Source organism: Coccinella septempunctata, chromosome 1 (genome assembly GCF_907165205.1).
Source record: "Coccinella septempunctata chromosome 1, icCocSept1.1, whole genome shotgun sequence".
NCBI classification, from domain to species: Eukaryota; Metazoa; Arthropoda; class Insecta; order Coleoptera; family Coccinellidae; genus Coccinella; species Coccinella septempunctata.
The window spans coordinates 32,976,586-32,991,262 of record NC_058189.1 but is presented as its reverse complement, the minus strand read 5'-3'; the positions used below and the strand labels follow the sequence as shown (position 1 = coordinate 32,991,262).

The 14,677-nt window shown below is 36.3% G+C and overlaps 1 protein-coding gene across 3 annotated transcripts; it reads left to right on the top strand.

Annotated features, from left to right (window-relative positions):
* The first annotated feature begins 3,214 nt into the window (after positions 1-3,214).
* On the top strand, positions 3,215-9,818 carry LOC123320321 (THAP domain-containing protein 5-like). 3 transcript variants are annotated; one of them, XR_006538732.1, is made up of 5 exons: positions 3,268-3,419; positions 3,548-3,733; positions 3,858-4,139; positions 4,282-4,531; positions 9,009-9,818. XR_006538732.1 is itself a non-coding variant. In XM_044907632.1 (4 exons), the coding sequence occupies exons 1-4, from the start codon at positions 3,355-3,357 to the stop codon at positions 9,034-9,036; spliced, it is 561 nt and encodes a 186-aa protein (XP_044763567.1). In that variant the 5' UTR covers positions 3,268-3,354; the 3' UTR covers positions 9,037-9,818. The 3 variants fall into 3 exon arrangements, 1 of the variants encoding a protein (XP_044763567.1); XR_006538733.1 differs by lacking the exon at positions 3,548-3,733 and having other exon boundaries at positions 3,215-3,419; XM_044907632.1 differs by lacking the exon at positions 4,282-4,531.
* The last annotated feature ends 4,859 nt before the right edge of the window (positions 9,819-14,677 follow it).

Sequence of the window (14,677 nt, the reverse complement as noted above, 5' to 3'; positions counted from 1 at the left end):
CATCTTATTCAATTATCAGAAAAAACACTTAGGAATCACGATGCACTTCACACTGCAGACCACTACTCTGTAATCTGTGCTGCAGACAAAGACGAAAACACGAAAAGAATGAGGTTATGGAAATGTTTACAAACGTAAAATCAGCGATGGAAGCGACCCCATGCGGTGGTTCAACAAACTAAATAAGGGGTCCAGTTTTTGTAGCTGAGTTTCCCCTCTATCTTGACTTACTTTATGACCTGAACAATCTCATGGGGTTGTAGTGGTTGTAGAGCGGGTTGCTTTTTAAGACTTTTGAGAACGGCGAAATGTATTAATGACCATTAAATTTTACTTATCATTATAATGTGAGAAATATCGGGGGTGACCTTTTTTATTTTTTATTGGGAAAGCCTGTATTTTCGAGCGACACACAGGTCTACAAGCTAGTAAACTACATATACCTAAGCTTATAAAATGTGGACCACAATAAAGTAACAAGATCTTTACATAATTTTCATATACTTCTTTATTTTAGTGAAAGAATCGTACTGAAATATTATTTTTAATACTTTATAATTTTCGTTTATGTAGAAATTTTTTTTATATCAGTTACATTTATACCTCCTACTCCTCTGAAATCTTCTCCATATGTATCGGTCAAGAGCGTAATCAGTTGCTTGAACGCCAAAGGTGGAAGTGTTTCACTCAAGGAATTAACAAACATGAGAGGATCTGAACTCATTACAATAGCGTTAGCGAAATGACAAACTGCTTTTTCCTGATTATCTGTGGACATAAAACTTTCAGCTAGTTTCAATTCAGTTAGAAGTAATTTGTAATCATCTTCTATTTTCTTCTTGAAAGGATGCAATACTTTCAATTCCTTTCCTTCTTCAATTAATTTTTTTTTAAAGACTTTCTTTCTCTCGGAATCTTTATAGTAATTGTCACATGTGAAATATACTGCAGCAATAATGGCCGTCCATATAGCAAACCAAATTTTTAGGGATAAGTTAGACATTTCATTTGTATAACACAAAAAAATATATGTAAGGAAATTGTTTCTTTACAATCTACAATTTTGACATGACATTAGAAAAATAAAAAAAACGGCGCACAGAACAGAACACATAATATGAAGAATAAGGTCTAACCATATCATAGACATAGAGAGATGTCTCTATGTCTATGAACCATATATACAAGGTGGGCTTTTTAAAACGAAACAGACGAGATAACGGACGGAATAAATTTATTTCGGAAAAATGCTCGGACACGTCGATTTTTGTTTCGAGGGGGACAACTTTTGAGGTCAAATTCACAACTATATCTCTTCAACCCTTAGTGTTAGAACAACAACCCCTAAATTTTGAAAAGGAAAAATAGGGTGAGTGATACCTCATTTGAAAGGCCTTTTTATCCTGAATTCAGCGTATTGATTTTTTTCTCATTTATTGCATTCGTTTTCGAGATATTTAATTTTGAATTTCGTACAGTACCACTCATTCCGCTAACCATGCTATGAGAAATCATCAATTATTTGACTAATTCATTCTGTGGTTACGATGGTAACCCTTAATTGTCAACATTAGACAACAAAATAATTATTATTGGTAATTACTTTCTTCAACAATTAAGGTGGTTGTCTCGTCTGTTTCGTTTTAAAAAGCCCACCCTGTATAGTCCATTCAAGAATGATTGACATCTTGGGTGGCTATGGAAAATTGAATTTAAGTTGAGATTTAGTTTTGCGAAATTCAGGTTGGTATTGTAAATGAACAGTGATCTATTATAAGTGAATCTATGCACTGAACTACCGACTGACGATAATTTGAATTTTGTATTGCTGTTTATGTCCTTAATTCATTCGTACAAATTGGAATCATTATTCTATCAATTCTGAATGCAGATTAATATACTCTGAATTCGAATATTTCTTCTTTTCAAATGGTTTTCTAGGTTATATTTACTTATTCCAGTTCAGTGATTAAAACTATAGAAATTATTGAAGCTCTTTTATGATCAGATATTAAGCTGCGTCTGGACTTTCAAGTCCTATGATTGATATCCCAGTAGGACAGCAACATATGAGAAAGAAAAGGTCAATCTAACGAGTTTGATAGAGTCACTGTAGTTTCGTCTACAGTGACTTCATATACCTTAGAACATAGAATATCAGGAAGGAGCTTTTTCGAATAAATGCGACGGAAACGGCCATATTGGTCTTCCAAGTTCTGATTTGAAAAGTGGCAGATTGGAAGTCAAATGATTCTATTATCTGTGGCCGAATGAACCTACTCCATGGGAGTAGGTGATGTTAAGTCATAGACCTTAATACCATTAAGTATATAGCCAAGCAGTGTTAGGCGGGGTGAATTTCCGCTTTGATTATCAATTTGAACGAGCGTGAAAAAGCTTCTGACTTTACGTCAGTGATTTCCTAATTTTTTTGATTAATCAGAATCAACTGACTATTGAAGTTAGTTTTTTGGAAACTTCATTGTCCTACGCCACTGTTGAAACGGAAATATATGTCGGCCATATTTCTCCTCTATTCCGGTCAAATTGAAATGAGCAATATGCTCCTTCCTGTAATTCTATATTCTAAGTCATATACATATATAAAGCAGAGATATAGAAGGGGGGAGATTGAGCTTCAAGCTGCGCGAACCAAAGATATTACCCTTGTTTATATAACCCCCTATAGGTCTATAAACAAGGATATTACACACCAAGATAGAGCATAGTGAGAGAGAAAACGTCCTCGAAAAGTCGAAATAAGATAGCTATATGTTTACATTTGGATCATAGAGTCCTTTGTCTATGATTTGGATCAAAACCAAAACAATAAACCACATTCAGCGATTGGTTGAAAGACTCGTGTTTTCCGAAGTTAACCGAAGTGATGATCAAAAACAAAACAATAAACCACATACAACGATTGGTTGAAAGAATCGTGTTTTCCGAAGCTATCCGAATGATGCTGAATTGTTAAGCAGCGTTGGCAATATTTTTGGAAAAGTATATAATCCCAGGTTTTCGCTTCCGTTCGAGAGGGAATATGACATAATTATTTCAATGTAAAGTGTATCGGCTATTGAATAAATGATAATACTGACAATATTAATGATTGATGAATTCAGTATATGTTCTAAGCCAAGTTACAGAATGAAATAATGTTCACAAATTTAATATAAAAAAATAAGGAGATGACGAAGAAAGAAAATTGGCAACGTTGTTTATTTAACAACCCACTTCGAATGGCCACATGTTTACTTATTCTCGAATCTTGAATGATACAAACGTTATTGTTGGACGATTTAGGTGAAAACGGTGTTAGACAATAATTATTTTTAACTAGAAAATGCAAAAATGATGAATCGCTGTGTGGTGTGCAAAAAAATCAGCAGTAAAAGCAGTGGGAAATCCATGCACCGGTAAGTAAACAATAACAAACGATATTTTTCCATAGGCGTAGCTTGGGATACCTAGCTTTTTTCATTAGTCTCGTACTACTAATTTCGTATTGTTTAATTCATCACTAAATAATTTTTCCTCTCATTAGAATGCCTACTGATAGTGCTCGACAGAAATTATGGATGGACCAGTTAAAACTGAAAATTTCAGAATCTTCCAAATGGCTATATGTTTGCTCTGACCATTTCTGTGACGAAGATTTCATCCTTAAATTTGGAAAAAAATGTTTGAAAACTGAAGCTATTCCATCCAGGATTTCATTGCCTGATCCTTGGTGAGTATTCTGAATATTTTGAATGTATCGAGTGAAATCAATCATTTAAATAATGTTACTATAATAAATCAAGGGATTACACAATTCTTATTGAAGAATCCTAATTTTTTATATTTTATTTCAGTTCAAGTAACACATTAGCGGCTTCAGACGAAAGGTATATGACCCAGGACCCATCAGATGTTGGTAAAGTTGGGGAGTCCTCAAAATTGATTGGTTCTGAATTATCAGAAACTTCAGATTTGTCTGCTACCGCAAGTGCTTCAGAGTTATCTGCCACATTGACTGCTTCCGATTTATCTGCTACAGACATGTCTGTTGCTTTGGCCGCTTCAGATTTATCAGGCAAAGTCGATTCCTTAGAAGTATTTGATACTGAAAAATTTGCAGCACCACATACAAATACGTGAGTGTATTGAATATTATTTCGAATGCATCAGGTCTTGCGATCATTTCCAACCATAATTTATGTTGATATGTTTTCATTTCAGTTCATGTTGAAGAATGGTGTATTTTATATCATATCATATTAACCTGATTCTCCGTAGGTACCGAAGTATTCCTCAGAAGCTCTGTGAGCTTGTACGAGTTCGCAGAACCAGCTGTCCTGTGTAGGCATTGTTGCAGTGTCCTTACACCACCTTACCTATATTGACTAGAAAATGTCTTCTCAAGCCCAGAATCAAACACAGTACCTTGCGGTATACCAGGTGACGCTTTAACCACCAAGCCACAGCCACTATGCAATCCACATAATGATCTCAAGCCTTAGAAGAAAAATACATTACAAAGTAAAAGGTTGGTCAAACGGCAGTACAATGGAAACATTAATTATATTCTAAGCAAATTTTGATATGAAACTTGGAATTTGTTGAAACTGACATTACGATTTTCAGCATCGGTAATAGATTTATATCATATTCCACTGGAATAAGAAGACAATTGCATGTATCCGATAAAACTAAATATGGACAATGTATTTTCAAAAATATCATAGTTGACTTGAAGAGGATATTATACTTGAAATGATGAACACAGCTCTCACATACGGAAATGAGCAATTGATTTAAACGATGTACTTCATTGGCAGATAATACAAACAAACTATAGGGAAGATATTTAAGGAAGGTTACCTTTTTCTTGCATAAGATCAAGCTGTAGATGAAAAGGTGCTGCAAAGTCATTTATTCTATTTCATATATGAATACAACAAAATAGTGGTATACAATAATGATTATTTTAAGACTTATGGATTGTTATTACTGTAACCAGTCCGGCCCTTGCGGTCGGACCTTTCGAGAAACAGAGCGGTCGAGAAATTCCAGAATAACCGCGAATCTACCTGAATGTTTCCGGCGCCTATATAAGCCCAGCGGAGGAGCAGGTAGGAAGTACAAGTACAAGTACAGTAATAGTGCAAGCGACTAGTGGAAATAAACAAGAGTGGAAATAAATAGTAGTGTAATAGTTAGTTTGTGAGTTATATGTGTATTAAGTGTAAATAAATAATTTTAATAAGTTGGACGTTTTAATCAAGCGAAGAAAACGTTACATTGGTGTCAAGTGTGCGGTTCAACATCGCTCGAATTAAATAAATATTTTCGGTTATTTGTTCATGCCAGTGACCACAAGATTACAGAACGCAATGGAGACTCAAGCGGTAATGGACTTTTTGAGTAAGATGAACGAAAGAATGGAAGAAAATTCTCGAAAATTGAATGAGAAAATGGACGAGAACTCTTGTAAGTTGAATGAGAAAATGGACGAGAACTCTTGTAAGTTGAATGAGAAAATGGACGAGAACTCATGTAAGTTGAATGAACAAATGGAAGAAAATGCCAGAAAATTAAATGAGAAAATTGATGAGAAACTGAATGAGAAAATGGACCAGATTAGGGAAAATTGTAACGATGTGGTGAGTCAACTATCAGATAAATTGGATGAGAAACTGGAAACCATAAATGAAAAATTCGATAAAGTGGACGAGAGATTCGATATAGTCAGTGGAAAATTTGAAGAAGTTGATGAAAAGTTTGACAAGGTTAACGGAAAGTTTGAAGAAATGGCAGGAATAATTGAGCATCATTCCAAGTTCATAGATTCCTTGAAAAGAATGTCAAACAAAACAGATATTCTGGCTTCAACACCCTACAGCACAGCGAAAGCGGAAAATGACGGCGAAGGTAGTAGAATGAAGATCAAGCCTCCAACTTTTGATGGAAAAATACCATGGTCGACATATCAAAAACAGTTTGAAGCTGCTGCCCTGGTAAACAATTGGAACGACAACGAAAAAGCCACGGCATTAATTATAGCTCTACGAGGAGAGGCACTCAACATTCTCCAGACGATCCCGGAGAGCCAACAAGCCTGTTACGAAGTTCTTACATCGAAACTTCAGATGAGATATGGTGATGCTCATCTACAACAAGTATACCATGCACAAATAAAGAATCGAGTGCAGAAAACAGGGGAAAATCTCCAAGAGTTTGAAGCTGATGTGGCGAGATTAGTCAGGCTGGCTTATCCATCTGCTCCAGATAGCTTCCTGGAACAGCTATCAATCCAGACATTCGTGGACGGGATAAAGGATAGCGAAATACAACAAGCCCTGAGACTAGCACGCCCTAGAACCATTGATGATGCCTTAGCCCAGGCTTTGGAAATTGAGGCAGCGAAGCAAGCGTCGCATAGGGGACACCTTCGTGTAAGACAAGAGCAAGAAACAGATCGATCTGTTGAGGAGATTGTCAGAGAAAAAGTCCGCAGAATATTGCTTGCTAGTAAAAAGGATGCTGTGTGCTGGAACTGCAACAAAAGGAGGCATTTCAAGCAGAATCGTCCAGAATTTGAAAGGGCTACAGCTGAGAAAATAAAAGGAGTCGCTGTGGTAGACAATGGCTCGACCGAAACCATGGAGTGTCCCCAGAATTCGAGCCATTGTTCGCGTCTGAAAGAAAAGATTGATTTGAGGCGGACCACCGTAATCGAAGACGACTGGCTACCTGAAGAAATTCAAAGAGCACAAGAGGAAGATAACGACTTGAAAGTAATCCTGTGTTGGAAGAAGAGCGGTAGACGACCTACTTGGGAAGAAGTATCCAGACTGAGCCAGAATATAAAGTCGTATTGGGCACAATGGGAAACGCTGAAGATTGATGGAGGTCTTCTCAAACGTTGTTGGGAAAATGAAGATGGAACTGTGCAGAGACTTCAGTTGATTGTGCCGAAGAGCCGTGTGACAGACATTCTGACCAGACTACATAACGGAACTTCAGGTGGACATTTCGGGATAACCAAGACATTGGAAAAAGTCAGGCAGCGATTTTATTGGCCAAATTGTAAGAGGGACGTTAAAGATTGGTGTAGAAGATGCAAGGTTTGCGCTGCTGCTAACGGACCTTATGGTAGAGGAAAAGCACAAATGAAGCAATATAACGTCGGATCTCCCATGGAACGAGTAGCTATCGACATCGCTGGCCCCTTTCCCGAAACAGACCATGGAAACAAGTACATTTTGGTAGCGATGGACTATTTCACGAAATGGGTGGAAGCCTACGGTATTCCTAATCAAGAGGCAAGTACGGTAGCTGATAAATTGGTCAGAGAATTCTTCTGCAGATTTGGAATACCTCTGGAGCTGCATTGTGATCAAGGCCGAAATTTTGAATCGAAGTTATTCCAAGAAGTATGCAGCAAATTGGGAATTCACAAAACAAGGACTACACCTCTTCATCCACAATCAGACGGCATGGTCGAACGAATGAATCGGACCATGGGAAAACATCTAGCCAAAGTAGTTTCTGATCACCAGCGGGATTGGGATGAATATTTACATCTATTCACCATGGCATATAGATCTTCGATTCAAGAATCTACCAAGGAAACTCCATCCAGTATAATGTTCGGCCGAGAAATAAGACTGCCTTGCGACTTAGAGTTTGGATGTAAGCCTGGAGAAGACGTAGCTGGGGAGGACTACGTTAGTAAATTAAGGAACAAGCTGGATTACATTCATGGCAAGGTGCGCAATCAAATGCAGCAAGCAAGTGACCGAATGAAAATGCGCTACGACATCAAGGCTATTGAAGGTGGATTCGCCGCTGGAGATATGGTGTGGCTACATAATCCACAAAGGAGGAAAGGTTTTTCACCAAAGCTGCAGAAGCAGTGGGAGGGACCGTATGAAGTAATCAAGAGGATAAATGATGTAGTTTACCGGATAAGGAAGCTCCCCAGGGGAAAACCAAAGGTTGTCCATTTCAACCGATTAGCCCCGTACGCGCAGGACAAAGAAGAGGTACGACTTGTGGAAGCCCCGATGCAAGGTAGCAGCGATTACCAGAAGTTTATGGATCGTTATGGTGAGACACGCGTTGCACGGTTCGGCGCTACACAGGAAGTACATCAAGATCTCTTTACCGTGTCTGAGGAATACTCTCTCGCTCATTGCGTAGCGGAGGACCTTCGTATGAGCAAAGGAATAGCCAGAGTATTCAGAAATAAATTTGGACGTCAGGAACAACTATTGCGACAGCAGCCAAGAATCGGAAAAGTTTTGAAATTGAAGGCTGAAGGTCGGTTCATTTATTACCTAGTCACCAAGCGACATTCCTATCAGAAGCCAACCTACCAGAATCTATGGACGGCACTGCATAGCTTGAAAGAAGACCTTCAACGCTTTGGAGTTAGGAAATTAGCTGTTCCCAAGCTCGGTTGTGGATTGGACCAGCTAAATTGGCGAGTTGTGCGAAGCATGCTGGAGGTGGTATTTCAGGGGACTGGTATAAGGATCCTGGTGTGCAGTTTCAACCCAAAGCAGGCCAGGGAGCCTGGAAAAACTGTGGAGTGCTACTTCCATCAGAATGGCTACTGTAGGAATGGTGATGAGTGCAAGTTTCGCCACGGTCCTCGGAGGAATTCACTAAATCTGTTCTGGGACAGAACAGGCTTAAGGAGGGGACAGTGTAACCAGTCCGGCCCTTGCGGTCGGACCTTTCGAGAAACAGAGCGGTCGAGAAATTCCAGAATAACCGCGAATCTACCTGAATGTTTCCGGCGCCTATATAAGCCCAGCGGAGGAGCAGGTAGGAAGTACAAGTACAAGTACAGTAATAGTGCAAGCGACTAGTGGAAATAAACAAGAGTGGAAATAAATAGTAGTGTAATAGTTAGTTTGTGAGTTATATGTGTATTAAGTGTAAATAAATAATTTTAATAAGTTGGACGTTTTAATCAAGCGAAGAAAACGTTACATTACATTATTTTCTTTCAGAATTGCAATGATCGCACCAGTCTGTTGATACCCCTCATCAAAGAAACTACGTGTATTTCCTTTATTTTCAAATTTGATAGTATCTGTCCATTGTCATGTTGTCAAACTTTCAGAATCCTATTGTTTCGTTTATATATTCTATTTTCCAGATCTATATGTACTAAAAATGATTGATAATTTTTATCTTGAAATAGTGTGGTACTCACCACATATTCAATTGTGCAAAATGGTTGAAAACAAAATAATACTTGATTCAAGTTCAGCAATGAATTCAGTAATCTAATAAAAGAATTATGCTTTCTAATTAGTCCCTCTTATTATAAATGTTGCATATAAATGTTGTGCTACAGGATTATTGTGATATGTTTTTATAAAGGAATTTTTTGTCAGTATTAAGTTTTCAATCATTTAATAAGAACATTCAATCATTTAAATTTTAAGTATAATTTTGATAAAGACGCATTAACTATTTTGAGAATTGTCAGAGTCTTAGTTAATTCTGTGAGCTCCTTATTGACCTATTTATTTATGTCATTGTACTGTAATGTTTTTCCGGATGGAGTTGTATAATAATAATTAAAAATTTTTCTTATAAGATTTTGTTCATTTTTTCTATAGGAATATTTCTTCTATTCCTGTTCGACTACAAAAGCAAGTTTTAATGAATTATTGTAATTAATTTCTAAATAAAATGTAGAAAACAAAATTTAAGGCTATATCACATATTATTTTCTTGTGAAATACTAGCTATCAACATGATCGAATCTGTATTTTTGGAATTATTGAAAAAATAAATTTTTCCTCACATCAGTGGTTTAGCAATTTTTTTTTGAAATCTACCTTTATCAAAAAATTTTCCTTGACACAATAAGCGAACGGCCTAGTGCAAAACCTGAAATACCTCGATGTATGGCAATGTTATGGATCATACTGAACAAATATTTATTTTTTGGAAGAAACCAATTTTAGTCTCTAAGTTTTTTCACGGAATATGAAGTTTGGATAGTCGACAATCATATGTGTGAATATTTCGTTTTGACTCTCGTTAAAACTTCGGAGATATATCGGAAAACCTTCGTGCTTCAGATTGGTAACCCGAATTGATATTCCAGGATTGAATAGGGGCGGTCTGCAAGCAGTAAAAGAAATTTTTTTACGGAATATCATAACCATTTGTGCGAAAATTTCTTTTAAAACTTCGGAGTTAAGCTGCATTCACAATCAATTCGCGGGCCGAAGTGCACTTCGGCACGAAATTTACCATCCGCAATAATCTTGGAACCAAATACTCAAATGAATCAAAAATGTAACTGATCAAAACATAAGCATCAGCATCATCTATAGCCGGCACGAAATTCCTTGCCGAAGTGAAGCTGCATTCACAATCAATTCGCGGGCCGAAGTGCACTTCGGCACGAAATTTACCATTCGCAATAATCTTGGAACCAAATACTCAAATGAATCAAAAATATACCTGATCAAAACATAAGCATCAGCATCATCTATAGCCGGCACGAAATTCCTTGCCGAAGTGATAGTTTGCGACTTGCAAGAAATTTTGTCTTGAATTTCATTGTGAATGGTAACGGAGAACGCCATCTGCTAAGCTTCCGTGCCGAAGTGCACTTCGGCCTGTGAATTGATTGTGAATGTAGCTTGATAGTTTGCAACTTGCAAGAAATTTTGTCTTGAATTTCATTGTGAATGGTAACGGAGAACGCCATCTGCTTGCTAAGCTTCCGTGGCGAAGTGCACTTCGGCCCGTGAATTGATTGTGAATGTAGCTTTATATCGAAAACAATTCGTGCCTCAGGTCATTTCAGTTCAATTTAACGAGAAATTATATCAAACAATTTTATTTTCCAAACGAATTGATGTAATTATCAAATTCATATACACTCATCATTACTATATTCTTCACACCGCTATAATAAAAGTTATTATATATTATTATTCACAACTTTTCAACTACGCCACTGGTTTCTGTTTACTATTGCCGCGTTTGTTTGTAAACATTCAGTGTTTACTTTGCGGACAAAACATTCCATGCATTCAGTATAGGGATGCTCCATCTTGGTGTGTAATATCTTTGGCGCGAACTGGCTAAAATTGAAGGCCGCCATTTGTCAGGAAATATATACAGCACGGCCTAAAAGTGATAGCATGTGGCAAGAGTTATATACAGGGGGACGTAAAATTCAGAATTTGAATGTTATGATTTCGTTGATAACAGTACTTGAAATTATGAGATTTCGGTCAATTAGTTTCTTATTTATTCAGTACAATACAAAATGAATAGCAAAAATGTCAACGAAGGAAAAAATTTTTTGTTTTGTGTATTCTGGTGAATATAATGAGATGTGCAATTATTGAACTTATTATCTAAACTGTACCAATGAATCCTTTTGAATTATATTCAAGCGTTTGTAATCAACGATGAAGGGAGCAATAGATTTTAATTTAATTGTCTTTTCTATTCATATTGTAATAAAGTAGGTACCTATGTTGACTTTATCTGAAAGTTTTTCGAATTTTTTCTCCCAGTTTGAGAACCTAACTCAATTTCAAAATTTTTGAAATCATTGAAATACTTCTATGTTGATTCTGGTTAGGAGCAAATCAGTGGAATTTGTGTTTCTAACGACAAACAAAAACATGAAACGAAATATCAAAATAGGTAACGTTTTCAAAATAAAATCCATGATTTTGTAGATTCTAGCAATTTGGTCTTACGGGGTAGTCTGATATATATAGACTTCAAAGCATCACCAATATTTGGTTTGTTCCAGAATTGCTTCTTTTCACTACTGTTCTCTAATTACGATAAGAGCAAAGTAACCTGAAAAATTGCTCACCCACTTTCCTTCGAGATGCAATTCTGGAACTCTGCTATTAAGTTTTAATTTTATTTTCTGTTTCTAAGGAAACACGATTTTGTCCATCTGAAGGACACTAAATTTTTGCAGAAAGTGGATAATTTGATCTGATATTTTGTATTGGAAATAAGACATGATATGATGAAAGCTAACAAGTCGATAAATTTTTCAGTACCTACTGGCATTAAATATATGAAAGAAAAAAACATTTTTCTATTCATTTTATTTATACAATATTGTATATCCAGTATCAATTGCTGCATATAATCAAATTATGAAGTTTTCTAATTGCAGAACCTTGAATTTTTCAGTATAAACTTTTTACACAGATTGAATATTCTAATTTTAAAATGAGATCTGGCAATATTTTTCACTAAAAGAAAGCCATGATGTCTGTCAATCACTGAAGAATATAAAAAATGTTCTTTCAAGGAAGGGAACAAATCATTAACTCGATCATAAAATTTTTGGGCCTGAATTGTTGCAAATACTTCAAGAAAATTTTCATCTCTTGGAACTCTATTTTTAGTTGAAATCAGCAAATTCCTGATTGACATATCGTTATAATTCCATATAATGGTACATGTAGTCCCCCTGAAACAATCATAAAATAAAATCATTTCAGTTTCATATTAAATTATCTCATCTTACCTTTATTTTTGAAGAATATTACAATTCCCTCAAGACTGGAACTTTTAGGGTTATAGTATCATTCTCTACATTTTTTGAATATCTTTTCATCAATGTGGCACTAAATCAAAAGATTTCTCCCAATGATGGGCAGCATTTTCAGAAATACGTTGATCTTGTCTCAAAAAGTCCATCACTTCTTTCATGTGTTTTATATTATTTTTTAGAGACTTAATTGTATAATTTCCTTATATATGATGCTTGGAGTTTTTTCAATTCGATGTGTCTTTTCATCAATTTTGAAGGAGAAATACTGAAACAAGTTAAAAAATTTGTAAATCTATCAAAGATATTCAAAAATTCATATAATTGGGAACTTACCTATAATTGTGAAGTAAGCCATCGTAAATATCCTGCTATTCAGCGAAAAAAGCTAATAAAACCACACGAATCCGCTATATATCACCAAAAATACGTTGATATTTGTTATTAATTACATTCGTTTAACTTGACAGCAGGCAATGGCAGCTAAATGACAAGAATATTCACTAAATTGTTAGACCGTGATCATAATACCGTGATATGACCTGACAAATGGCGGCCCCACTTTTGTCCCATGAAAATAGGATGCGCAGTGGTCGAAGCTCATTCTCCCCCCTTCTATATCTCTGATATAAAGTCACTGTAGTTTCGTCTCGTAGTATGGAAGTTTCCAATCTATAGTCCATTCAAGAATGATTGACATCCCAGTAGGTCTTGAAAATCCAGACGCAGCTGGATCACAAAATATCTTCAATAATTTCTGTAGTTTCACTCACTGTATATTAGTGTTCTGTGGTTTCACTCACAGAACAGGGGTGTGTTCATAAACTTACTCCGAGAGTAGAGTATGAGCATGGTCATGCTCAGAGAGCATACTCTGAGGAACTAATGACGAATTTTGGCGCTAGTGGTTAACTATGGTTAGGTTGTAGTTACTTGGGTAACCACATTTTGGCGATGATAACCATGTAACTATGACGTTTCAATGACGTCACAGGAAGTTAACCACGTAACTACACGTAACCTTCCTCTTGAGTAGGGCATAGCCTACTAGAGTTAGAGGCCGGAATGTTGCTCGAAAGTGCGACGTTGCCGTAATGACATCGGAGGGTCCAAAGACAAACAGGGAGTGTTGTAAACATTACGACATTTGGAAACGCTACCGGTATCCCGGTAGTTCACATTAGAATTTCGACGGGAAACGCGGTAAAAAGTTTTTGTTTTTTAGTTTTTCGGTTTGTTCGGTGGTGTTATCAGTGTTTTGAGTGAATAGCAGTAAAATTACGAGAACAGTGTTTGTGTAGTGTGTTATCCGTAGATAGTGTTAGGTTAGGTTAGGTTAGCAAAGAATATAATTTAGAGTTTCACAATCTGGAGTAATCAACAGGTAGGTTTAGGTTTAGTAGGCATTTGGAAATCTTCGATTTGGTATAATATGCCCCGTACTTGTGCAGTACCTGGTTGCAAAAGCAATTATCGTCTAATGAGAAGGTTTCGGTATTCAGATTTCCTCAAGACCTCGCGAGGCTTAACGCAATTCATAGGGAAAGCAGTTTTAAAGTAAACGAAGATAACGTAGTATGCATCAAACATTTTGCAGATTTACATGTTTTGAAAGAGTACTCTTTTCCAAGCGCTGAAGGTTCAGTTATCAATATACCGCGAAAAGTTCCTTAATTCCATTCATGCATTTCCCTCAATTTTTCCGAATCAACCTAGTTATATGTCGTCCAAAAAGAACTGATCCAGAGGAACGAAGACAAAAATTAGGTTTTCATTATGATAACGTTTATAGAGACTGGGACAAACAAGATAAAATTAGTTCCTGTTTCACATTTTTGTGATCATTTCAAAGACAAGGCAATTTCCAACTTCTTTTTCAATGTCAAAGAAAATGATTCCGTCCAATTTCATAAAATAAATTTCGAAGGTTCATTCCCGAAAATATCTTTAGTATTAAAATTATTGTGATTTGAGAATCGAAGTATTTAGAGACGAAATTAATGTACCCATTTCTGATTTCAAGTGGTTACTAGGTGACAGGTATATTTGTGATAGGTGGTCGAAATTTGAAAACTTAATCGCGCAGTTAAATAGGACCGATGTAGAATCAGATATCTC

Bases quoted from the DNA above. Each gene is read 5' to 3' on its own strand.
- LOC123320321 (XM_044907632.1), top strand. From the start codon at position 3,355: ATGATGAATCGCTGTGTGGTGTGCAAAAAAATCAGCAGTAAAAGCAGT. The intron at 3,734-3,857 runs GTGAGTATTCTG...ATTTTATTTCAG, and splicing joins ATTTCATTGCCTGATCCTTG to TTCAAGTAACACATTAGCGG. The intron at 4,140-9,008 runs GTGAGTGTATTG...ATTTTCTTTCAG, and splicing joins GCAGCACCACATACAAATAC to AATTGCAATGATCGCACCAG.